At 44.4% G+C, this 27,165-nt stretch overlaps 1 protein-coding gene across 5 annotated transcripts in view; it reads right to left on the bottom strand.

Annotated features, from left to right (window-relative positions):
* Nucleotides 1-27,165, bottom strand: part of DIP2C (disco interacting protein 2 homolog C) — a 420,860-nt gene that overhangs the window by 115,319 nt on the left and 278,376 nt on the right. For all 5 annotated transcript variants that reach the window (XM_058183966.1, XM_058183967.1, XM_058183969.1 and 2 more), the window contains one exon: nt 749-874. In XM_058183966.1, the coding sequence (XP_058039949.1) occupies nt 749-874 (126 nt within the window). The remainder of the gene's footprint in view (nt 1-748; nt 875-27,165) is intronic.

Genomic DNA, 27,165 nt, shown 5'->3' with positions numbered 1-27,165 from the left:
ATATCTTGCATTCATTTTTGTAGTCCTCAGAACTCATCAGATCACCATGCAACACTGAAGAGAGGCGATGTCAGTTTTTGTTTTAATGAAATGAAAAGCATAATAAACTTCCAATAACTTGTAAAGCTATTTTACTTTTTAAAGAATTCTAGCCTACCTAAGTACCTTGGAAATTGGCTAAAATGCAAAGACTCAGTGTTGCAAAATGGTTTCCTGTCTCTGGCCGCTTGAAGTATGCAAATCCATCCATCCTGTTATTGGCAAACAAGGTCTGTGGTTTGCTCAACAAATCATGATTTTAAAATATCACATTAGTATTCTCTATGTAATTACATCTACCTATCAAGAAATCTGGTCTAAAATTATGAACTGCAATGGAGAAGATACTGCCAAGCTACTGAATTTCTTTCTCTTTCTTTCTTTCTTTCTTTCTTTCTTTCTTTCTTTCTTTCTTTCTTTCTTTCTTTCTTTCTTTCTTTCTTCCTTCCTTCCTTCCTTCCTTCCTTCCTTCCTTCCTTCCTTCCTTCTTTCCTTCCTTCCTGTCCTACTATAATTAGTCAAGACTTGCTGCTTAAGAAAAGCCTTTAATAACATAAAATTAGGTGCTTCAAAAAGAGATGGATCAGACAGTTTTATTGTAACCACTACGTGGTGGGATTCTTACTTTACATATTCATCCATACCTATTTACTGTTATGAGTGCTCAAATCTGAAATCCAATCGTAACACTTTTAGTACAGGTCCTTACCTGGAGGGGTGTAGGCATCCATTGATGTTTGCACCACCAGTGAACGTCTCTTGGATGGCATAGGTACTGCCATCTTCCGTTCTTTATGTTTTGCAAGAGCTGCCTGGACTGCTTCTGTGTGAACATCTAAAATCAAAAATCTAAATATCAGCTTGGAACTCCAACAAGAGGTCATAAACACAGGTAGTTTCTAAGAGAGAATTAATGTTGTAAATTCCTTAGAGCCCAAAATACAATGCCCTGGAAATACATTCCATTAGTAACAATAGGAAAAAACAGTTATTTTAGGGTGACCATTTCCGCAGGATCTGCATTTGGATTATTCCAGCTAATTAAAATCTTTTTTAGTCTTAATACAGTTTGCTGTTTGGGATATTCTCTAGGTTGCTTTTAATTCTTAATACTTTAAGAGAGTCTATATTAGTATATGACTAAGCAAATGATGAGGAAAGTCAACAGAACATGGCAGAACACAGAAATCATTTCAATATTGAAGGTTCATCTAAAGAACATGATTATGTAGCTTTTTCTTTTGATGATTTCCATATGTATGGTTCAGATGGGTTATAAAACAATTCCAATGATCCCTACCCGACTATGCAGCATTGTTAAAACAAGACTATTGTTTTCAAAAACTTTGAGACCGTATATAGTTTAGACTTTTTTTTTAATGAAAGTTCTAACAAGATTTATTATCGCATAAAATACAATGAAGATTTTAAAAAAGGAGAGTAAAAAGGGTGTTGACTTCTGACTCTTTCCAAAACTGTAAAATTCTAATACATTTATAACTTCAACTTTCTGCATTACCTATTATTACAAGCCACACAATGCACTAACTACAATTATTAAGTTTCAAACTAAATTCTAAATGTTTTTTTCTATTTCAAGTTTAAAAAACAGAAGCAATATCCCAATAGATACAAGACCAAATATAATATCTTAATACAGTTTACATTGCAATCTTTTCTAAATTTATTTTTCCCCCATTGTGGGAAATGATAATATATTTCTATTTACACTTATTAATCTTTCTAAACTATGATCATCCACATTAAATCCATTATTCTTTCAAATACTTTAACCTTAAAGAGAAAACTCTGTTATATTCATTTTAAGATTCTAAACATTTCTTGAACAAATTTCATCTTTATAACCAATACCAATTAATTATAATACATCATTTTTAACTTCCTTTTCACATACATACATACATACATACATACATACATACATACACACACACACTTTCAATAATACTTTGCAAACTATAAGAATTACTTGAGCATTATACATATAAAAATAAAGAAAAATGGAAGGTCAAAATCTTTTCTTTCCCTCATCCTCTTGAAGATAAATACTTTCCAAATTTAATTTCAAAATATATTACAAGCTTTAAACAATAATTTATTCATCCCATTTTCAAACCCATTTTATAAAACAATGCATTGGAATTTTCTTTTAATTACATGTGTCAAACCAATACAAAATGCATCCTAACTCCAAAAAATTTACAAAGTTTAAGTCACTTCCTCACGTTGCCCTCATAAAACAAAACCCTTTTCTACATAAATTCAGATTAAACTTCTTAAATTTAGACTTAATTTTTGACCAAAGTAGAATTTTTTGACTGCCTGCATTAGATTGGTTTGCTATTCTTTATTGATAATTCTTTTCTTCCATTATTAGATTGAAATTAAAAATGAGGTTTTTCCCAAACTGAACGTATATCATATATTGAATGCATGAAGTTTGCCAGCACTGTCATGGTTCTTTGTATTATATATCTTAGATTTACTTCCCACTCAATACAAATAAAAAAGACTAAGTATACAAAGCATGGTGTTCCATCTTTAAGGCTTTTTGGCAAAAGCATCAAGACAAACAATAGAAGGACACCATAAAAGACCCTCCTGTGCTATATAATTTTGCATGGAATATATTCATGTGTGAAATTAATGGATATTCTGAGAAAAATGTGTGTCTGTGTGTGAAGGAAAAGAAAGAAAAAGAGGAAAAAATGAAAAGAAAAAAGAAAGAAAAGATGAAGGAAGGAAGGAAGGAAGGAAGGAAGGAAGGAAGGAAGGAAGGAAGGAAGGAAGGAAGGAAGGAAGGAAGGAAGGAAGGAAGGAAGGAAGGAAAACAATACAATTTTATAACCTGCTTTTTTATTGATTTTATACTGTACACACAATATTGTTCTATATTTTAGAAGCATAAACATTTACCTGTGGATACTGCCATCAGCCTTCTTGGGTGCTTTATGAAACTGAACTCTGTCTTGAGAACCCTGTAGGGCTATCTGTGTCTGGCTGGCAATGGACTCCAGACTCCAGCTGTAGTTTGTTTTAAGTAGTAGAGGAGTAGGAGTCTTGCACAGCAAGCTTGAGAGCAGTTCAAGGAGAAGAGCATGTGAAGGAGTGGATGGATAATTATTGGGCAGCAACCTTCTCAGTGGGGGTGGGGGGGAAAGAGGGAGGGCTCAACCAGTGAACTTGCATATGCAAGAAGACAAGGCTTGACCACCTCCCCAATGCCTTGAGCCTTATCTAGTCTGGGAAGAAAGAGGAATAACTGATATGGAATAATAGTGAATGACACAACTGAGATGAAACAAAATAGATTGCAAAGAAGCGTTAGATTAAATTGAATATTCAAGGGAAAAATAATAATAGAGGAATTATGAGAGGGAAAGTAGAAGAAATTATTTATAGTAGAATCCTTATAGTGGTTGAAGGGATGGAACAGGAAAAGGACTGAAAAGAAGAAGGAAACCAGGTTAGTTAAGGAGATGGGGTTGACGTACCAAAAATGAGAAATGGGAAGGCTGGCTGGCTGGTGGGCGGGCTAGCGGGCTGAACATCTCCCTTTCTGCATAAGAGGCAAAAAGAGATGCTGTTCTCTTGGAAGTATGCAGGAACTGGAGCTCTTTAGGAGCCAAAAAGAGAATAAATCTAGGAATGGGACACTTGGAGAAGGGAGTAAAAGCTAGAAGCTAGCTTCCTTCTTCTAGAAGCTACTCTACTAAAAGTAGATTTGCAGAGTTAAAGATGAGACAAATAGATGTGAAAAGTCTACACAGACATAGGGTTAGAGTTGGACATAGTAAAGAGTCCACTTTTGAGCCTATTCCAAAGCGTCAAGAGTGGTGGAGCCAATAAGCACCACTCTGTACTTATTGCATCTGGAAAATGCAGGCCAGCAAGTTTAGAGTGACCAAACCCTCTTGATGTTTCAGAATATTTGTGAGCAATTAACTAAGCATTTTCAGGACAAAATTGTTCATATTATCTCCAGATTGGATGTCAGGCAGATAGAATTTTAAGAGATGACAAAGTAGCATCCTCCTGTGATCACCATCTGGATTCCTTCAAGCTTATAATGCCTAAGGAAAGTGATAAGATTGTCGGTGGGATGAACTTGCAGATTACAACTTTGCCTCTCTTAACTCATAAAAGCATCCAAAAAATGCATAACAGCATGGATGTGTCCACATTCAGTACACTCTTAGGGGAATCAAGGAGTAATACCTCTGGATTTAAAGGGGAGGGTGTCAAAGCCATTTCTGGATCCAGCCTCCTAAGGTATTATAAGACAATCCTCACCATCATTTCTTGCTAAGGCAATAGAAAATGTTTGTTTGCTTGCTTATTTGTTTGCTTGTTTGTTTAAGTAGCCCATTTCTCTCAAAGAGACCCTGGCAGTTTAGAACAAAACACTGAAATATAAAACAATATATACAAAATTAAAATGTTAGAGTTAAAACTTAGAGTTGAAAATTTTAAAAAGATTATAATATTTATTAACGAGGAAAGTGTAATTAACCCTGTTGAAAATTGGTTGACAATGGGAAAGGGAGCACTTTCACGGCACGCACCAACTTCATGACTGCATGTTTCTTGGGCATCCCCACGTCAGGTGGCAAAGCCATATATTAGAAATTAAAAGAGTGGGGGGGGGGACTGCCTCGCCTCCAGAGGAAGAATATTCCATAGGGTGGGGGCAATGGTAGGAAAGGCTCTCCTCCTAGACCCAGTCAAAATTCTTTAACTGACAGAATCCACAACCACCTTTCCTGCCTGATCTGGTGGAATGGGCCAATGGGATGGGATGAATCTAGTTCCATAGGTAGCTTGGCCCTATGCCTTGCAGGCATTTATAGGTCGTAACCAACCTCTTGAATAATGGGACCAGAGGCACTGGAGCCTAATGCAGTTCCTGCAAAAGAGATGTTACGCATATACTTTTTTGGGAGCACTTAGTGTACTTGCACAGTTGCATTTTGCACTAGCTAAAGCTTCCGAATATTTTTCAAGGGTAGTCTGGAGTATTATCCAGCTTCTTAATCAGGAAGCATACCCGTGCTTCTTTAAAAAGACTCGGGAACACTTCGTGAAGAAGGATGAATTTACCATTACCTTCTGAGAGTTTTAACCAGCCAGGATGGGTTTGGATCTAATGCATTTGCATTCAACACAACCTAGCCATTTCCTCAGGGCCAACAAAAACGCGCATTTCCCACATAACTGCTCCTTGGGCATCTCCATAGGACTTGGGTCACTTATGGCATCCTATGGGAACAAATCTGAGTGATTTTACCTCCTGGAAAATTTCTCTGAACAGCCAAGCTGGTGAATTTCCAGGTCACCCTTTCCAAAGAGAGTCCAGGTGACCCTAAATAGGGTCATTGAATGGCATTCTGTGGATACAATAAGAGCAATGGAGTATTGACACTTCACCATTCTTATTGCCATGAGGTAAATCTTAATAGCAGCTCTCATTCATGTTCAGTCAAGTCCATTCTTCATTTTCATCCAACAATATTGGCCAAATTCCAGAGGTCTGGATTAAAAAGGTTATTATGGATTTTTTTCAGTTGTGTTATATGAAGGGTTTCATGTGTGAGTATTGGATGGCATCTAAACTGGCCTGTAATTGCTTTGGGCGGAACTGTGCATCCTTCCTTGTGAAGCTAAATTTTTCAGGAACATTCCCCAATATTATCAGCTACCTTATCCTTTGACCCACCTGTGAATTAGTGTGGGATGCCCACATTTATTTAATATCTATGTAAAATTTTTACATAATTTAAGTAACAAATAATGATGACTCAGAATTAGAATACAGCAAACAAAATGAACGTATGAATAGTCCTTTCACCTATTGAATATTCCGAAACTTCATTTGAAGCTTTTTTCATTAGAACAGGCAGGGAAGTGAGGAGAATATAGAGAAATTATATTTCAGAATTAATGTTAACACAGATGCACAGCTTAGTTTTGGGCACACAAATACAAATTTAAAAAGCTTTCTCTCTCTCTTTTTTTAAATGTGTCTTTAAACTGCCTTCCGTAAATAAAGTATTTTACTAGAAACAAGCTCCGATGAAATCAGCAAGCTAGAATTCTGAATACATTCCTTTTCTTTTCTTTATTTTTCTTTTATATATCTCTTTTATGTCTAGCTCTAAAGAAGCCTAAAGCTAGATAAGTTTGCAAGCCAAGTTCTTGAGCTCATTATTTATCAATAAAACAAACAAACAAATGAAGGAAACCAACTGAATCTATTCAAAAGAATGTTTTTGAAGCTAAGCAACTTAATCCAAGTTTAAAGCCAAAAATAAAGACTACGGTGTTTAACCACAAAATAAATCTAAGGTGTTTTTCTTGGCTTTAACTGTCATCCTTCAAGAATTAAAAAAAACCATAGTCTTCTTGGTGATCTCTCTCTAAACCGTAAGATGGAAATTACAACATATTCTTTAATTAGAGACTGTTTTCTAATTTAAACAAAGTCTAACCCAAGGCACTCTTTTAGGCTGCGATCCCATTGGGAGTTCTGTGGAGGGCATATTCACAAAATGGCTGCAATGATAGAAGAGGCAAGGCACCTCTTCAATAAAAGTGGTGGCTGAAATCCAGTTCTTTGCTTTGCAGTATGTCAGTTTCCTGACGTAATTTTTTAAATTAAAACAATCTTAACAAAGGAAAGAGTGTCTGAGATAAACCAGTGGAATCCAAAGCAGTTTTCCCTACCTTAATGATACAAGAAAGTAGAACATTATAGTAGAACTACCCACCCTAACCAAGTGCTCCATCACCAAAGTAAAAACTCAGTTTTCCACAACAGAACCTGTGTAAGAACATGCACAAGTACATACTGAAGTAACCCGGAGCATCATGAAAAGGAAACAGATAATCTATGACAGAGGTTCCCAGCCTCTTGCTTGTGGACGGTACCGGTCTGTGGCCTGTTAGGAACTGGTCCGTGCAAGCAGTGAACGAGCAAAGCTTCATCTGCGCATGTGCAGGATTGTGATGACTCGGGCTGGGCACGGAAGCGACATAGCCGAACCGAAGGCTTTAAATTCCCTTTTATTGCTCCAAACTTTTCCCAAAATCCCCACAGTGCACTGCAAATTCAAGAGCAGAGCTCTAAGCACACACACATGCTTCCAATAGTTCTTGGCTGCTATACATCCAGAGGAGCAGCAGTCCTGGGATCAGAACCTGATCACGGGGCGTCCTCGTCGCTCGGAAAGTTCGCTGGGGCTGCAGCAAAAAAAGGCAAGGTAAAGCAAAGCAAGGCAAAACAAGGTAGCAAGATGTCGCTAATAATTAAGTGTGGCTGGACGAATGCAAAACCTTTTCCTGACAAACGCCCTTACCCACAGCTTCTCCTTAAATATCCTATTCCCCAGAGCTGCTCTGCTCTGCTTCCTGTCTTTTCTGTCTCCTCCCTGCTCGCTCGGTCTTCCTGTGCCCTCTCTTCTTCTACGATGACCCTTCTCAGGCCTGAGAAACCCAGGGCTGCCTCATCCTGCTCCTCTGGGGCCAGAGAGGCTGTGCCATCTTCCTCTATCAGCCCCGTCACCATCTTCTCTTTCTCCTCGGCCCCGGTCTCCCGGGCCATGAAAGGGTTCTAGGTTGCACATGAAACATCCCCCTCCCCCCCACAATCTGTGGAAGACATTTTTTTCCCCAAAACCAGTGATCAAAACCAAAACACCTCACCAGCTGTACCCAAATGAGCAAACAATACCCCAACTCCATTATCCCCAACTAGCACTTAAAAAACATGAAAACTCCTTAATTTCAAAACACATGGACAGACAGACTTAACTATAGTTCCAACTAGGAAACTGTGAGCATCCTAGACCAAGCCAAGTTCAAAAATGCTAGAGAATTCCAGGAACTTAAGGCACTCGTTATCTTTTTGTCATATTGCCATCTGGTGGTTGCTCTAGTCAGAATGCAGTGAAGCTGGTTGCTTGCACTTACCAAAAGTAATCCTAACCCTCATCATGCTGCCTTAAGCAAATGCCCAGCTTTTCTATGGGCATGAGCCAGCCTTAGATGGGCCCATAATGTGCCCTTCTAAAAAATTAGTTTTTTTAAGCACTGAAGGCCCATTTAAGGTCCCTGTCTCTGCAGCCCCATCGTGGCTACTATCTTGCCTCTTTCATTTATGCCGCTAACCAGATAGACCTCAGCACTTCCTAACAATCGTACTGGGCATATATGTTTTGTGCATTATTTTTATTAAAGAAGAAGTGACATGATTTGTTGCCTTATAACTAAAACTGAATTTTACTTCTTAATAATCACGCTTAGATTTGCAAACTACAAAAACCCCTAGAGCTGATTTTTTTAAAACAACAACAACAACAACCCTATAGCTATTTATTTTCTTTAACACAGCCCCTTGCCAATTTGTTAGCATTTCTTCAGGAACTTAAATGGTTGTTTTAAATCTTCCTCAGATTAGACATGCCATTTTGTTTGCTGAAATTTATTTTGTTCCCCACCCCCACATACCCCATCTCATTGCAGATGTCTCTGGGCAACTTCAGGCATTAGAACATTAAAAACCTAACAAATAAATGTCTTTCAAAGAGTAAAAGTAGAAATCCTAACCAAGATATAGTTAAAAGCAGAGGAGAGAGGGAACAAAGGGGGGGGGAGGGAAGGGGTATTGGCTTTTAATTCCACAACCACCGCAATGTGATACTCCCTCCTTAGTCAGGGCCCCAGGCGATCTGGTAGACTTAAGATCCTGAGGTGGCACAGAAGGGTGGGAGCCAATCTCTCTCAGGAGTAAGATGTTCCATAAGGCAAGAGACACAGTAGACAATCTCTTTCTCCTGAACTCTGCCAGCCAGAATTCCTTGACTGACAAGGCTAGTATCCTCCTTTGCCAGTGAGGATGAAGCTACTACCTATCTTTAGGATTATCATTTACTTGTTTGTGCTCTAGCCATCTGTGCAAGAGTCCTTGCTCAAACTGCTAGTCCCTCTAAATAGCCTGACAATAAACAGTAAAATGTGGGACCAAAATCAGATGAGAAAATATATGGTAAATTATTACTATTTCAGTTGTACTCTTTTTATCAGTACATGCTGTAGTTACGTTGACAGAAGCTCATAGTTCAATAGAAAGTTGAGTGAGATCTTCTCACGCTCAAAGTTCATCAGCTGTGGCTCAGTTTAGATATCAAGCATGTGGTTTGGCTAGTTTTGGCTTAACTTGTATAAACTTTGTGATTTAGAAACAATATCAAGTGAGGTCATTTGCTATACAGAGCACTAGTTTACTTAACCATTCTTTATCAAATAAACATAACTGGCTGCTTTCCCATAACATGTTTAACTCATCATCTATGGTTTATAAACCACAGTGGTTAGGTTTGTATAACATGCTATGTCATATCCAAATAAGTTATATATAGCTTAATATGTTGTATGAAGTGGACTATCAACATAAAATTTTATCAATACCACCCAATGTAGGGTGGAAGCTAACAAAGAGGCATGGGTGTCATATCCCCTACAATCAATACAATCATATACACTCACATCTCAGTGTAACAATTTTCAAATGCCACCATAAATAATAAAAATGGTATTTAATAATGTTTCTTGCCTGTACTGATCTTACAACCTGATAATGGATTAAACATCATCCTCATTGTATATTCAGGAAGCAAGCTATGATGTGTTCATCAATTTAAAGTACAATAACTGTGGAGGTTTTGGTGAACAACAACATGACTCACACTGATGATGTTACCTAGCTGGGTAATGAAACATCTCCAAGCAAACAATCACGCTCAGAAAGCATCAATAACTCTACACTTCAACCCTAGGCTACATATATTCACTTCTATTAGAATACAATAATTCAATACAATAGTTGCTTTGAGCAATTATTTATATTTCTAAACTATAAATGCAATTTCTAAACGGTTTCTCCAACTTATAGAACTAGTTCCCCAGCTGTTTTCTAAGAACTCACAATTGTCCTTAGCTATGCCAATAGTTACATGGGAAAAAAATGACTGCCCTCAAAATGTGTATCCTATAAACAAAACAATAGTTATGTGAACTGATGATGAACTCCTGCCTTAGGCAAGGGGTTATGTTGAGTCGGGTGAATGAGGAGGCAAGAGACAAGTTCAACGACGACAGCTCTTTAATATAGGGTTGGAATCCAACAACGGGCACCAGGGAACAGCTCTCCTTTTATACCCACTTGGCTGAGGCACCAGCCAATTAACAATGTGCATTTTCCTGCGCCAAATTCCCTCCAAATGTTCCATACATAACACCCCTCCCTTCCCAGAAAACACTTTGGTCTAAATTTACAATTATTTGCATATGTAATCACGCAGACAGCTAGGGCGTTCCCTGAGCCTAGTTGACCTGCGCAATTCAGTTTTGGTCAGGGAGTCAGGCTGGTCGGAGGTACTTTCTGTTCCCCCCAGCTCTTCTGTTGGGCCCTCTTGGTTTGGATTATTGGTTATTTCTTCACTTTGTAATGGATTATTGGCAGTTTTGTCGTTAACGGGAACTGATTGCCATTGAGGACAACACTGGACACCAAAGTCTTCAGGTAAGTCCTCCGGTAACTTTGGGCTTGAGTCAGCTGTTGGAGAGATTTGTTGCTAGTCAGGGACTGGTTTCTTTGGTGTTTGTTCTATCCACCTACATATTTGATCTATATGCCTTCGCTCTATTTTACCGTTGCCCATGTCCACAATATAGAACTTTGGACCTGTAATCCCTGTTATCATGCTGGCCAGCCATATGGGGCCTTCGGCATAGTTTCTAGCGAATACTGGTGCTCCTATTTGGAACCCTCTTGTCCTTTCTCCTCCCCCCTGGTACCCGTCTGGGGAGTAATTGGGGTTCAACCTATCCAATGTGCACCTTAGTTTTTTTCCCATTAATAGTTCAGCCGGACTGTGGCCCATGGCTGTACAAGGTGTGCCGTGTTGGGCTGCTAGGAATGTGTCTATTCTCTCTTGCCAGTCTCCTGGTCCCAGTCGTGCCAATGCCTCTTTAGTGGATCTGACAAATCATTCTGCAAAACCATTCGAGGCCAGGTGGTATGGAGCCGATAGGGCATGGCGGATTCCTAGCTCTGCCAGGTAGCCCTCAAAAAGGGTTGCGGAGAATTGTGGCCGATTATCTGATACCAGGGTGTCCGGTAACCCATGGGTTGTAAACAGTTTTCTGAGGGCTCTAATGACTGCTTCTGCAGTGGTGGATTTCATGTGCATTACTTCCAGCCACTTTTAGAAAGCGTCTACTATTATTAAGAAGGTTTGGCTGTGGAATGGTCCCGCAAAGTCTATGTGGATCCGGGATCAGGGGCCTCGGGGTCTCTCCCACTCTTTAACCGGGGCTGTCGGGGGACTGGCTACCCATTTCAAGATGTCATCATCTATTTGTGGCCACCACACATAACTCCTTGCTAGCCCCTTCATCCGGACAATCCCAGGGTGCCCCTCATGCAGCATTTCTAATGCTCTTTCTTGGATACATGTTGGTATTACAATGCAATCTCCCCACAGTAGGCACCTTCCCTGTGTTGACAGTTCAATCTGTTTTGTTGCAAACTGTTTGAATTCTCCCAGTACTTGTCCACTTGGCCAACCCCTCTGTATCCAGCCAATGACAGCCTTAACAATAAAATCCCTTCCGCTGACGTAAGGGGCCCCGAGTCCAAAGAGTCTATTAGCAGTGCCAGTCTTCCCGGGGTTGGGTCTTCCACCAACTTCGGCAGTGAGCATCTGCTTAGAGCATCGGCATGGCTCAGGTCCTTCCCAGGGCAGTGGACCAGGTTGTATGAGTACGCCACCAGGAAAATAGCCCATTTGGTCAGCCTTGGTGACATGGCTACCGGTGTGGATCGGACCCCTGCCAACAGTCCTAGTAGGGGCCTGTGGTCTGTGTGAGTTCAAAAATCCTTCTGAAGAGGTACTTGTGGAATTTCTTGACCCCAGCCACTACAGCCAGGGCTTCGCTGTCCAGCTGGCTGTAATTCCTCTCAGCACTGGATAGGGTTTGGGAAAAATATGCGCTGGGTGCTTTGGACCAATGGGTAGCCAGTGGCTCAGTACGGCTCCCACTCCAAAGGGGGAGACATCGCAGATGAGGACAATTGGTAGGGTATTGTTGTATTGAATCAATAGTCTGTCCTCTGCTAGTAATTTCTTGACCCCAGCGCAGACAGCTGCTTCAGCTTTCTCCCAGACCCAAGGCGATTTTTTAGCTAGTAGTCTATGTAGTGGTTCTGCTATTATGGCATTTTGTTGCAGGAATATTGCATAGAAGTTTAGGAGTTCCAGGAAGGCTTGAAGCTCTGCTTTGTTCTGTGGAGTGGGTGCCTCTTGGATGGCTTTGACTTTTGATTCTGTGGGGTGGATGCCCGCTTCGTCTATTCGATAACCCAGAAACTCAACTGTTGGCACCCCAATTTGGCATTTGTCTAGCTTTATTTGAAGTCCTGCAGTCCTAAAAACTGTCAGGACACTCCTTAGTCTGTCCCCCAATTGTTGTTGGTTAGCTGCCGATACCAGGACATCATCGAAATATGGCACTGCTCCTGGTATTTGTTGCAGCAACCGTTCCATTAGGTTTTGAAAAAGTCCTGGGGTTACACTAACCGCAGATTGTAACTGGGTGCATTTGAAGGCACCTCTATGGATTACTATAGTCTGTGCTTTGGCTGTGGCGTCATCTACTGGCAGTTGCTGCTACGTCTACGCCAAGTCTAGCTTAGCAAATGTTTTTCCTGGCCCCAGGGAGTGCAGTAGATGCTGCACTATTGGCACAGGGTAGGCACTCTTCTGCAAGGCCTTGTTTAGTGTTGCTTTGTAGTCCGCACAGATGTGGACAGACCCATCCGGTTTTATGGAAGTCACTATAGGTGTCTCCCATTTTGCATGGTCAATGGGGAGTAATATTCCTTGCCTTACTAGCTTGTCTAGTTCCTGGTCGATTTTTGGTTTCAGTGCAAAAGATATCCACCTGGCTTTCAGTCTGATTGAGGCGACTGTAGGGTCTAGGTTAAAAGAGATAGAGGTCCTCACATACTTGCCGAGGTTGCCTGTGAACACGTCCTGGAATTCGCATAGGAGAGCTTCCTTCAGGCTTTGGTTGATAGCATGTATCCCGATGAAACTGGAGACCCATCCCATCCTAGCCCATCCTAGCCCATCCCTAGGGCTCTGAGCCAGTCTAGTCCCAGGAGGGTAGAGAGTCTTCCCCGGACAATGGTTACTGGTAGTTGTTTGTTGTGTTGGCCGTAGGTCACTCTCACGGTGGCGATTCCTTCCACAGGGCTCTGGTTCCCTTGGTAGTCTTGCACTTGAAGTCTTTGATATGGAAGGGTCTCCTTCTTTATGTGTGGAAGCGCCGCCTTTATGTTGTCCCAGGAAATGATTGTGATGGATGATCCGGTGTCATTCTCCATCTCCATTTCCTTGCCGTCAATGCCAACCATAGTGAAAATCTTTTTCTCTGGGCTGACAGTGGCTTGGCTGATTCAGGTTTGGTTTGATTTCGCACCCTTTTTGGAGCCATTTTGTGTCCTCCAGAGGAAGGACGGCTGCTGATTGGTTGGTTTTGATCCAGCTCTGTTCTTTTGGCGGGAAGTTTGACTCACCTGGCACACTCTAACCAGGTGTCCCTTTTGCTCGCACTGCCTGCAGACAGTGTCTTTGAAACGGCATGTATTTCTCTGGTGGCTTCCTCCGCAGCTAGTGCATTCATCCTCTTCATCCTGCGCTGTTCTCTCTGTTTTGAAGACCTCTTCCTCCGATTCGCCTTCGCTTTCGAAGTTGGACTCTTCTCGGTGCATCGGAATCATGTTCGATGATGTGTTCGTCGCGCTTGGTCTCTGGAGTGTTTCCATGGCTTTCGTTGATAGCTCGTGTGCCCTTGCTTTGTCGAGGACAACCTCTAGGGTTAAGTTAGACCTTGCCAGTAGTCTTCTCTGTAGCCATACATCCCTCACTCCGCAAATTAGTTGCTCTAGGAGTGCGTCATCCAAATCTCGGTACTCGCAGTGTGTCGCGGCCTTGCGCAGGGCACCCATATAAGCACTGATCGGCTTACCTTCTCACTGTAGCCGTTGGTGGAATTCGTACTGCTGCATGAATTTGGACGGCACTGGGGCATAGTGTGCACTGAGGGTCTCCTTGAGTACTTGCCAGGGAATGGTTTGGACGGGCGTCAGTTCGGATAGCGATTCAGTGGTGTTGAAGACTGCAGGGTGGCAGTGGCTCAAGAAGTAGGCTCTTTTCCTGTTGTCCGGCAGTCCTTGAAAGTCGTTTGCTTTGAGGAAGCAATTGAAACAGGCCATGTACGATCCCTACTTTTCGGTGGCTGGATCGAATGGGGCTGGCGGCATGTAGGCATACATCCCATTGCCTGGTCTTCGTCGAGGTTGTGCCGAACTTGGTTGGATTCAAAAGTGACTAGCTCGTTCTTCGTATCTCTGTGCCAACCTCAATCCCACCTTCGTCGCCAATGTTGGATTGGGTGAATGAGGAGGCAAGAGACAAGTTCAGTGACGACAGCTCTTTAATATAGGGTGGGAATCCAACAACTGGCACCAGGGAACAGCTCCCCTTTTATACCCACTTGGCTGAGGAACCAGCCAATTAGCAACGTGCACTTGTGAGTCCATCACAGTGCAGAGAAACTATGGACTCACCTGCTTCTCTTTCAAAACCATAAAAATCTAATTACCCTGTCCCTAAAACAAATATGCACTATTTACTGTTCTTGTTCATATTTGAAACTGTTCAATAATCAAGTCCATATTTTAATTACAGATAGCTTCGAGGTCAGTTACCTAGTGATATTTGCAACAGACCTAACAATTGGTGTGAACTGATGAAGAACTACCTACATTTAAAGTATGCAAAAGCAGGCCAAATAGGAAAAAGTAAAACAAAACTAAATAAAACAAAACTAGATTTAATTAAGATCTCTTCCAAAATCTAATTCCCATATCAAAAGATAGGAAAAACTAGATAGGTAATTATGGTCAGAGAGGGTTCGCATAGAAATCAGGTTTGCGCCTCTGATATCACAGGTTGCTTTCTCCTGATTTAGGTGACACTTTATAAACAGCACTTATTCCTAGATGAAAGTTAATGGAATGAATCTTCCTTATATGGGCTTCGTGTGTACCAACAAATGAACATAATATTTTCCTCTCCTAGGAAAGGCAATCATAATCACTTCCACAGTTCCTAATATCCAGAAGAGGGCTAACATGCTATGGCCAAAAGATGATTTATGATGATTTATTACATTTCTGCTTAGAACACCACACGCCATTCTTAATACAGTGCAATCAAGTATTACCTAGCAAATATTTTAAGTTTCCATGTTAGTAAGCCATGGGGAGTCTCTTTTCCATGGAGAGTCTCAAGTAATCACATTGGTGTAGGCCGGGCTTCACTCTTTTTATTCATTCATTATTTTAACTGAAAGTGCACCTTAATCTTATTTACCATGAAAACTACATGTTGGACATAATGGAATTTAACTAGATAGTAATTCCTATTGAGCAACGAAAAGAGTCTTGACCATGAGTAGGGATATTAAAGTCCAATGTTCTTTTGTGGCCTTAGAGTGGGGGAACTTAACATTTTTCAGCTTGCTTTTAAGGCTTTTTGAAATCTAGGGGATGTTGTATCTTCATTTTTTCTTTTACATTTTCAAAGAAATGAATCAGGGCTTGATAGGATATTTAAAGTCATCATTCAACTCTGCATCTTGCAGATTTGCTAAATTATCTATGATTGGTATTGATGCTGTTCTTACTTAAACATTGTAGATGATTTTTTTTTCTTTCTAGCTTTCCACCAAGGAAATCTTCTACCCGTCATCATTTGTCAAATCGTTAAATACATTTTGGCTGATTAGCTGCCTTCCTTTTAACCAATTAAAGATAGTCCAATTTGCATATTATGATAATCTCAACCTAAAAACCAGAATTGAAATGCTGGGGAAGTATAATTTTATATTTCATTTGAAAGGTACTACGGTACTTATTATAATTTTATTCTGCAATCCAATCTGATACGTACAAAATCAAAGTGGTCTGAAAAGAAAAAAAATATCAGAAAGTCTTTTGTCTCATAGTCCTTGGTTATTTCACATTGTTAGTGTACAATGCAACTCTCTTACTGCACCCAGAGAATATATTATATATATGTTATTTGTCACTCTGTTGTAAATAACAACTTTAGTGAATGGAGGAAAGGGAAAAACTTTGAAGAAACATATCCCTTATCTCATGGGCTTCAGAAATATAAACAAAAATCTGAGGGCAGAGTTGAAGAGTTGGGCAGGAATCTGTTGATGGGCCTTGATTCAGTATCTTCTTTCTTTCCCCACTGGTAGCAAGGACCAGATAGCAAGCAATACTTTTAACAGCAGGTGAGATAACAGAACAAAAGGAAGTCCATTCAAGCTTGCATTTCCTTCCCAACTCCAACTGGAGCTCAGTTTCTTGGTCTTAATCTTGTCTCCTCCTTAAGACATTCCCACTTATGGAATGGTATCTATAAACCAGGCCAGTATAGTTACTGGCCATACAAATTTAGCTTAATTCCTCTAAAAAAGGAAGCGAAAATAACAGATTATGTTGATATTGGATATTGATTGGTTGCTCATGACCTGAATTGCATGGCAATGTTTTATTGAACATTTGACTAGCCTATGTGCATCCCTTCTCCACAAAAGGGCATCATCTTTAATCATTTGCAACCAGCTTTTAAATTTCTTGTTAGTCCTCTCAAGTGTGAGAGCAGATTTTGATATAATTTGCTTCCTTGTAAGAGATTGTATTAATATATTTCCATGATAGCAATGCTGATTTTTATTAATCATAAATTACTTTAAGCACTGTATTCTCCCTCCATCAAACCAAAAATATTCCCCTTCAGCAAACTTACGTTCATCTTACTCAAAGTACAGCCACTGCTGCTACAAAAACCATGAATGTGCTTAGCAAAAAGTGTTTGAAAGCTCAAATTTTAGGAATTATGACTATATAATTAATTTTGCTGCCAAGTGTCTATTAGCAACGGGATAAGGGTATGTGCTAATTGGAAGTGACAGGTGATAAAGCAGTTAATGTGCTATGATCAAAGTGGCTGAATTACAGGATTGTGTAGCCTCTTGTAACTTCCTTGTCATTAGCCTGCTGTTATCATGGAGCGTGGTGGACGGCCATAACACAGAAATGGATATGCTGATGTCATTAACAATCAGCCCTTTTGAAATAAGAGTCTTACCCAGAGCACAAGTCTTTATGCTGAGTACAGTTAGAAGTTCTATGGGAGGAAAAAATGCCACAAGCATTTAAAGCCAGAACAGTAAGCTTTTTTTTTTAACTAAAACTCTCAATTTATTTTCAGTATGCACAGATCTTGAGAATGCTACCCTTGACAAACACAGATCAGGTTCATGCATCATTTCAAGGCAATCTTTATTGAGTAAGCATGAATGATCAATTGGGAGTGTTGCTGCTATACCAGCCTACCTGATGAATAACAACCTGCCTGACCTGCTGGAGGCTATCTCAGGGCTTTGGGTGGAATTCCCTAGGTTGATGGTCCTGGAGGGCTTGAATCTGCTATCCCGGGCTTGGCTTCAGAAGCCCAAGAGTTCATAACCATCGACATATCCAGGATGATTTAAGGCCCACTTGAGATAGTGGTCAGATCCTGGATGTGATTTTCCTCTCAGAGCAATGTAAACAAGATGTGATGGGAAATTTGTCATGATTAGACATGATAAGGTATACCGCCTGTCATTATTATTACGCCATGCCCTGGTGGCTATAAGATTTTCCAATGTGCCTTCCTCTACAAGAGAGGCAAGCTCTATTTGAATAGTACACCCTCAGAAACTAATGAACCCATTTCAAAAGAAACTGGGAGACATCCTGAGAGTTTGGTTTCTCCAGTGTCCACCTCATCTTTCTAGGGAAGGTGGTGGAAAAACTGGTCAAAACTGGGATGGGGCTGTGCAAGAGAGTATTGAGTTATTTCATATCCCTTCTACTTGGCCAGTCCGAAGCAGTGTTAATAGGGAACGAAAGATAGGCCCTCTTCGAATGGTCTGCTCTTGGATTTTTGTCCAGTTTCACCATCACCATTTTGAAAAGGTTGCCCTGCTGCTCCAGAGGGTCCTGGTGACTAATGGACTCACTAGTGGAAGGGGCTGGGGAGACATACTGGGCATTTGATTTCTCCATTGTTCACCTCACCATTTTTGAGAAGGTTATGGAAAAAGGTCCCTTGAAGCTCCAGAGGGTCCTGATTGAAGTAAATGTTCTGGACCCCTTTCTCTAGGGTTTCAAGGCAAATTATGTGAGGGACAGGGAGTCAGATAGCATTGTTGGCACTTGTGGATGATCTATATGCAACCATCCTTTATTTCCTTGATTTTTCAATGGCTAAAGGAGATGGGGCTGTGCAAGAGGGTATTAGGTTACTTCATATCCCTTCTACTTGGCCGGTCAAGATTGTGGAAAATGGTCCTTGAAGCTCCAGAGGGTCCGGATTGAAGTAAATGATCTGGACCCCTTTCTCTAGGGTTTCAAGGCAAGTTATGTGAGGGACAGGGAGCCAGATAGCATTGCTGGCACTTCTGGATGATCTATGTGCAACCCTTCTTTTATTTTGATTTTTCAATGGCTAAAGGAGATGGGGCTGGGCAAGAGAGTATTGCATTACTTCATATCCCTTTACTTGGCCGGTCCCAAGGAGTGTTAATAGGGAACGAAAGACAGGCCCTCTTCGAATGGTCTGCTCTTGGATTTTTGTCCAGTTTCACCATCACCATTTTGAAAAGGTTACCCTGCTGCTCCAGAGGGTCCTGGTGACTAATGGACTCACTAGTGGAAGGGGCTGGGGAAACATACTGGGCATTTGATTTCTCCAGTGTTCACCTCACCATTTTTGAGAAGGTTTGAAGCTCCAGAGGGTCCTGATTGAAATAAATGATCTGGACCCCTTTTTCTAGGGTTTCAAGCCAAGTTATGTGAGGGACAGGGACTCAGATAGCATTGTTGGAACTTGTGGATGATCGATGTGCAACCATACTTCTTCTCCTTGATTTTTCAATGGCTAAAAGGGATGGGGCTGCGGAAGAGACTATTGCGTTACTTCATTTCCCTTCTCCTTAGGCCATCTCAAGCAGTATTCATAGGTAGCGAAAAATGGGCCCTATTTGAATAGTCTGCTTTCAGGAAATAATGGTTCCACTCAGTTTTAGAAGGAGGTGGGGGAATATCCTGGGCAGGATTGTGCCCCTGTTCCTTCATGTGGACTGTCAGTCCCGAAACTGCCTATGATTGAGGGAGGAAGTGTGGGTTCTGAAAAGGACTAAAACGTGGAGGAATATTACGAATGAAGCTGACTAGACATAGGCCACAATTAAGGCCTACATGGTGGTGGTACCAATGGCAAAAATCACTATTTCTCATCGCCAGTGTTGCACAATGGCCTAGTTCAAGGCCACCAACCTCCTCCTTGGGAAAGATTTATTTATTTATTTATTTTATTAGATTTATAAACCGCCCTTCTCCCGAAGGACTCAGGCGTGTACAGCCAAAGTAAAAGAAACAATGTACAGTTAAAATAAAAATTAAAAAACTTATTATACAGTGTGGCCCGAATTAAAATAGTTAAAAATCTAAAAAACCCCAATTAAAACCAGAGAGAAATTTAAAATTTAAAACTAAACAATTTAAGAAAGCCCCACACGAACAAACAGATATGTTTTCAGTTCACGGCGAAAAGTCCAAAGGTCAGGTATTTGAAGTAAACCAGGGGGAAGTTCATTCCAAAGAGTGGGGGCCCCCACAGAGAAGGATCTTCCCCTGGGGGCCGCCAGCCAACATTGTCTGGTGGGCGGCACCCTGGGGAGGCCCTCTCTGTGTGGCGTGGAGGCATGAGGTAACAGAAGGCGGTGGGAGGCATGAGGTAACAGAAGGCGGTCCCATAAGTACCCAGGTCCCAAGCTATGGAGCGCTTTAAAGGTGGTACCCAGAACCTTGAAATGCACCCGAAAGGCAACAGGAAGCCAGCGCAGTCTGCGCAGGAGAGGTGTCACATGGGAGCTACGTGAGACTCCCTCTATCACCCGCGCAGCTGCATTCTGGACCAACTGAAGCCTCCGAGTGCATCTCAAGGGGAGACCCATGTAGAGAGCATTGCAATAATCCAGGCGGGAGGTAACAAGACCATGAGTGACTGTGCATAGGGCATCCCGATCAAGGAAGGGGCGCAACTGGCGAACTAGGCGAACCTGGTGAAAGGCTCTCCTGGAGACGGCTGCTAAATGATCTTCAAACGACAGCCGTGCATCCAGGAGAACAACCAAGTTGCGCACTCCCTCCTTTGGGGCCAATAACTCGCCCCCAACAGTCAGCCGCGGCTGCAGCTGACTGTATCGGGGTGCCAGCATCCACAGCCACTCCGTCTTGGAGGGATTGAGCCTGAGCCTGTTCCTCCCCATCCAGACCCGTACGGCTTCCAAACACCGGGACAACACTTCAACAGCTTCGTTGGGGTGGCCCGGGGTGGAAAAGTACAGCTGAGTATCATCAGCGTAAAGTTGATATCTCACCCCAAAGCCACTGATGACCTCACCCAACGGCTTCATATAGATGTTGAACAGGAGGGGCGAGAGAATCGACCACTGCGGCACCCCACAAGTGAGGTGTCTTGTGGTCAACCTCTGCCCCCCTGTCAACACCGTCTGCGACCGGTCGGAGAGATAGGAGGAGAACCACCGATAAACGGTGCCTCCCACTCCCAACCCCTCCAACCGGCGCAGCAGGATACCATGGTCGATGGTATCGAAAGCCGCTGAGAGGTCTAATAGGACCAGGGCAGAGGAATAACCCCTGTCTATGGTCCTCCAGAGATCATCCATCAACGCGACCAAAGCTGTCTCTGTGCTGTATCTGGGTGGAAACCGGACTGGAACGGGTCTAGATAGACAGCTTCATCCAGGTACTGGGGTAGCTGCCATGCCACAGCACTCTCTACAACCTTCGCAGTAAGCGAAGGTTGGAGACCGAACGATAGTTACCTAAAATAGCTGGGTCCAGGGAAGGCTTCTTGAGGAGGGGTCTCACCACTGCCTCCTTCAAGGCAGCAGGGAAAACTCCCTCCAACAAAAAAGCGTTAATAATCCCCTGGAGCCAGCCTTGTGTAACTTCCGGGAGGCCAGCACCAACCAGGAAGGGCACGGGTCCAGTAAACATGTCGTAGTATGCAGCCTCCCAGCAACCTGTCCACGTCCTCGGGAGTCACAGGATCAAAATCATCCCAAATAACCTCCACAAGACGCGACTCCGCCCTCCCATCTGGATCATCCCAATTTCGGTCCAAGCCGTCCCGGAGCTGAACGAGTTTGTCGTATAGATAACCACTAAACTCCTCGGCATGGCCCTGCAATGGGTCATCCCGCACCTCCTGATGCAGGAGGGAGCGGGCCACCTGAAACAGGGCGGCCGGGCGGTTATCTGCTGACGCAATGAGGGTGGAAGCGTAGGAGCGCCTTGCCTCCCTCATTGCCACTAGGTAGGTCCTAGAATAGGATCTAACTAGTGTTCGGTCAGCTTCTGAACGGCTGGACCTCCAGACACTCTCTAGGTGTCTTCTCCGGCGTTTCATCTTCCTCAGCCCCTTGGAGAACCAAGGGGCCGGTCGAGATCTACGCCGGGTCAGAGGCTGCAAGGACATGACACGGTCCAAAGTTCCAGCCGCGGCCCGTTCCCAGGCCGCAACTAGCTCTCCAGCCATGCCATGGGCCAGGTCCTCAGGAAACGGCCCAAGCTCCATCAGGAACCTCTCCAGGTCCATCAGGCGCCTGGGACGGAACCAACGCATTGGCTCCGTCTCCCTGCAGTGGTGGATAGCAGTCCGAAAATCTAGGCGAAGGAGAAAATGATCTGACCATGACACCGGTTCTGTTTCTAACTTATCTAATACCAGATCATTTCGCCACTGACCAGAGATATAAATCAAGTCCAGTGTGCCACCCCTATGTGGGGCCATCAACAGTGTCAGCGGCTGCAGCTGACTGTATCGGGGTGCCAGCATCCACAGCCACTCCGTCTTGGAGGGATTGAGCCTGAGCCTGTTCCTCCCCATCCAGACCCGTACGGCTTCCAAACACCGGGACAACACTTCAACAGCTTCGTTGGGGTGGCCCGGGGTGGAAAAGTACAGCTGAGTATCATCAGCGTAAAGTTGATATCTCACCCCAAAGCCACTGATGACCTCACCCAACGGCTTCATATAGATGTTGAACAGGAGGGGCGAGAGAATCGACCACTGCGGCACCCCACAAGTGAGGTGTCTTGTGGTCAACCTCTGCCCCCCTGTCAACACCGTCTGCGGCCGGTCGGAGAGATAGGAGGAGAACCACCGATAAACGGTGCCTCCCACTCCCAACCCCTCCAACCGGCGCAGCAGGATACCATGGTCGATGGTATCGAAAGCCGCTGAGAGGTCTAATAGGACCAGGGCAGAGGAATAACCCCTGTCTATGGTCCTCCAGAGATCATCCATCAACGCGACCAAAGCTGTCTCTGTGCTGTATCTGGGTCGGAAACCGGACTGGAACGGGTCTAGATAGACAGCTTCATCCAGGTACTGGGGTAGCTGCCATGCCACAGCACTCTCTACAACCTTCGCAGTAAAGCGAAGGTTGGAGACCGAACGATAGTTACCTAAAATAGCTGGGTCCAGGGAAGGCTTCTTGAGGAGGGGTCTCACCACTGCCTCCTTCAAGGCAGCAGGGAAAACTCCCTCCAACAAAAAAGCGTTAATAATCCCCTGGAGCCAGCCTTGTGTAACTTCCCGGGAGGCCAGCACCAACCAGGAAGGGCACGGGTCCAGTAAACATGTCGTAGTATGCAGCCTCCCAGCAACCTGTCCACGTCCTCGAGAGTCACAGGATCAAACTCATCCCAAATAACCTCCACAAGACGCGACTCCGCCCTCCCACCTGGATCATCCCAATTTCGGTCCAAGCCGTCCCGGAGCTGAACGAGTTTGTCGTATAGATAACCACTAAACTCCTCGGCATGGCCCTGCAATGGGTCATCCCGCACCTCCTGATGCAGGAGGGAGCGGGCCACCTGAAACAGGGCGGCCGGGCGGTTATCTGCTGACGCAATGAGGGTGGAAGCGTAGGAGCGCCTTGCCTCCCTCATTGCCACTAGGTAGGTCCTAGAATAGGATCTAACTAGTGTTCGGTCAGCTTCTGAACGGCTGGACCTCCAGACACTCTCTAGGTGTCTTCTCCGGCGTTTCATCTTCCTCAGCCCCTTGGAGAACCAAGGGGCCGGTCGAGATCTACGCCGGGTCAGAGGCTGCAAGGACATGACACGGTCCAAAGTTCCAGCCGCGGCCCGTTCCCAGGCCGCAACTAGCTCTCCAGCCATGCCATGGGCCAGGTCCTCAGGAAACGGCCCAAGCTCCATCAGGAACCTCTCCAGGTCCATCAGGCGCCTGGGACGGAACCAACGCATTGGCTCCGTCTCCCTGCAGTGGTGGATAGCAGTCCGAAAATCTAGGCGAAGGAGAAAATGATCTGACCATGACACCGGTTCTGTTTCTAACTTATCTAATACCAGATCATTTCGCCACTGACCAGAGATATAAATCAAGTCCAGTGTGCCACCCCCTATGTGCGTGGGGCCATCAACAGTGTCAGCGGCTGCAGCTGACTGTATCGGGGTGCCAGCATCCACAGCCACTCCGTCTTGGAGGGATTGAGCCTGAGCCTGTTCCTCCCCATCCAGACCCGTACGGCTTCCAAACACCGGGACAACACTTCAACAGCTTCGTTGGGGTGGCCCGGGGTGGAAAAGTACAGCTGAGTATCATCAGCGTAAAGTTGATATCTCACCCCAAAGCCACTGATGACCTCACCCAACGGCTTCATATAGATGTTGAACAGGAGGGGCGAGAGAATCGACCACTGCGGCACCCCACAAGTGAGGTGTCTTGTGGTCAACCTCTGCCCCCCTGTCAACACCGTCTGCGACCGGTCGGAGAGATAGGAGGAGAACCACCGATAAACGGTGCCTCCCACTCCCAACCCCTCCAACCGGCGCAGCAGGATACCATGGTCGATGGTATCGAAAGCCGCTGAGAGGTCTAATAGGACCAGGGCAGAGGAATAACCCCTGTCTATGGTCCTCCAGAGATCATCCATCAACGCGACCAAAGCTGTCTCTGTGCTGTATCTGGGTCGGAAACCGGACTGGAACGGGTCTAGATAGACAGCTTCATCCAGGTACTGGGGTAGCTGCCATGCCACAGCACTCTCTACAACCTTCGCAGTAAAGCGAAGGTTGGAGACCGAACGATAGTTACCTAAAATAGCTGGGTCCAGGGAAGGCTTCTTGAGGAGGGGTCTCACCACTGCCTCCTTCAAGGCAGCAGGGAAAACTCCCTCCAACAAAAAAGCGTTAATAATCCCCTGGAGCCAGCCTTGTGTAACTTCCCGGGAGGCCAGCACCAACCAGGAAGGGCACGGGTCCAGTAAACATGTCGTAGTATGCAGCCTCCCAGCAACCTGTCCACGTCCTCGAGAGTCACAGGATCAAACTCATCCCAAATAACCTCCACAAGACGCGACTCCGCCCTCCCATCTGGATCATCCCAATTTCGGTCCAAGCCGTCCCGGAGCTGAACGAGTTTGTCGTATAGATAACCACTAAACTCCTCGGCATGGCCCTGCAATGGGTCATCCGCACCTCCTGATGCAGGAGGAGCGGGCCACCTGAAACAGGGCGGCCGGGCGGTTATCTGCTGACGCAATGAGGGTGGAAGCGTAGGAGCGCCTTGCCTCCCTCATTGCCACTAGGTAGGTCCTAGAATAGGATCTAACTAGTGTTCGGTCAGCTTCTGAACGGCTGGACCTCCAGACACTCTCTAGGTGTCTTCTCCGGCGTTTCATCTTCCTCAGCCCCTTGGAGAACCAAGGGGCCGGTCGAGATCTACGCCGGGTCAGAGGCTGCAAGGACATGACACGGTCCAAAGTTCCAGCCGCGGCCCGTTCCCAGGCCGCAACTAGCTCTCCAGCCATGCCATGGGCCAGGTCCTCAGGAAACGGCCCAAGCTCCATCAGGAACCTCTCCAGGTCCATCAGGCGCCTGGGACGGAACCAACGCATTGGCTCCGTCTCCCTGCAGTGGTGGATAGCAGTCTGAAAATCTAGGCGAAGGAGAAAATGATCTGACCATGACACCGGTTCTGTTTCTAACTTATCTAATACCAGATCATTTCGCCACTGACCAGAGATATAAATCAAGTCCAGTGTGCCACCCCCTATGTGCGTGGGGCCATCAATTACCTGAATCAGGTCCAAGGCCGTCATGGAAGCCTGGAACTCCAGAGCCATTGTCAATGACAAGCCCGTCGATGGCAGATTAAAGTCCCCCATGACTATCAGTCTGGGGGTCTCAACCGCCACCCCGGCGAGCACCTCCAAACTCGGGTAGGGCTGTGGTCACGCAGCAAGGAGCCAGGTACATGATCAACAAGCCCATCTGATCCCGATGGCCCCACTTCACAAAGAGGGATTCACAACTGGTAATCTGAGGTACAGTGGACTCCCTCGGCTCTAGACTTTCTCTAATAACAACCCCTACCCCTCCACCCCTACCTTGGGCTCTCGGCTGATGAAATGCTCAGAAACCTGGCGGGCATAACTCCACAAGGGGAACCCCCCCCTCCGGACCCAAATAGGTCTCCGTAATGCCCATAAGGTCCGCGGCTTCCCCCTGAATAAGATCACCAATCGGGGGGGCTTAGGGCTTGGACAAGCATTTAAAGGGCCATGCAGAGAAAATTATTAAACACCTGATGGATAAAATTGCATGCATGCATTCTCAGCCTGAGTCCAAGCATGGAGCAGGTCCATTGGAGAGACTTGGGTAATGGACTTGCCATATTATCTGTGAGTAGTTTAATTATTTTGGACCTGAAGAAATGCATGTGACCAAAGGGGGCTGCTAAGGCAACTACCTGCTCATTAGATCTCTGTCCCTCTTCGTTGATGAAAGCCTCCAGGATGGTGACGTGCACATGTGTGAAAGTGGTGATAAATGCATTGCTCCAGAAGGAGTTATTTCAAGCACCATTTAAGGAAGCCCTAGTACACCCCAAACTAATTGAACCTAATCTTCCTTGACAACATTTGTCCAATGTCAACTTCCCCTTTCCAAAAAAACGTGTGGAAAAAGTGGTTGCCTTGCAGTTCCAGAGGGTCTTGGTTGAAGTAAATGATCTGGACCCCTTTCTCTAGGGCTTCAAGACAAGTTATGTGAGGGACAGGGAGTCAGATAGCATTGTTGGCACTTGTGGATGATCTATATGCAACCATCCTTTATTTCCTTGATTTTTCAATGGCTAAAGGAGATGGCGCTGTGCAAGAGGGTATTAGGTTACTTCATATCCCTTCTACTTGGCCGGTCAAGATTGTGGAAAATGGTCCTTGAAGCTCCAGAGGGTCCTGATTGAAGTAAATGATCTGGACCCCTTTCTCTAGGGTTTCAAGGCAAGTTATGTGAGGGACAGGGAGCCAGATAGCATTGTTGGCACTTGTGGATGATCTATGTGCAACCCTCCTTTTATTTTGATTTTTCAAGGGCTAAAGGAGATGGGGCTTTGCAAGAGAGTATTGCGTTACTTCATATCCCTTCTACTTGGCCGGTCCAAAGGAGTGTTAATAGGGAACGAAAGACAGGCCCTCTTCGAATGGTCTGGTCTTGGATTTTTGTCCAGTTTCACCGTCACCATTTTGAAAAGGTTGCCCTGCTGCTCCAGTGGGTCCTGGTGAATAATGGACTCACTAGTGGAAGGGGCTGGGGAGACATACTGGGCATTTGATTTCTCCAAGGTTCACCTCACCATTTTTGAGAAGTTATGGAAAAAGGTCCCTTGAAGCTCCAGAGGGTCCTGATTGAAGTAAATGGTCTGGACCCCTTTCTCTAGGGTTTCAAGGCAAATTATGTGAGGGACAGGGAGTCAGATAGCATTGTTGGCACTTCTGGATGATCTATGTGCAACC

This window comes from Ahaetulla prasina, chromosome 4 (genome assembly GCF_028640845.1).
Source record: "Ahaetulla prasina isolate Xishuangbanna chromosome 4, ASM2864084v1, whole genome shotgun sequence".
Classification (NCBI taxonomy): Eukaryota; Metazoa; Chordata; class Lepidosauria; order Squamata; family Colubridae; genus Ahaetulla; species Ahaetulla prasina.
The sequence above is the reverse complement of the archived record's forward strand: the minus strand, read 5'-3'. Positions and strand labels throughout refer to the sequence as shown.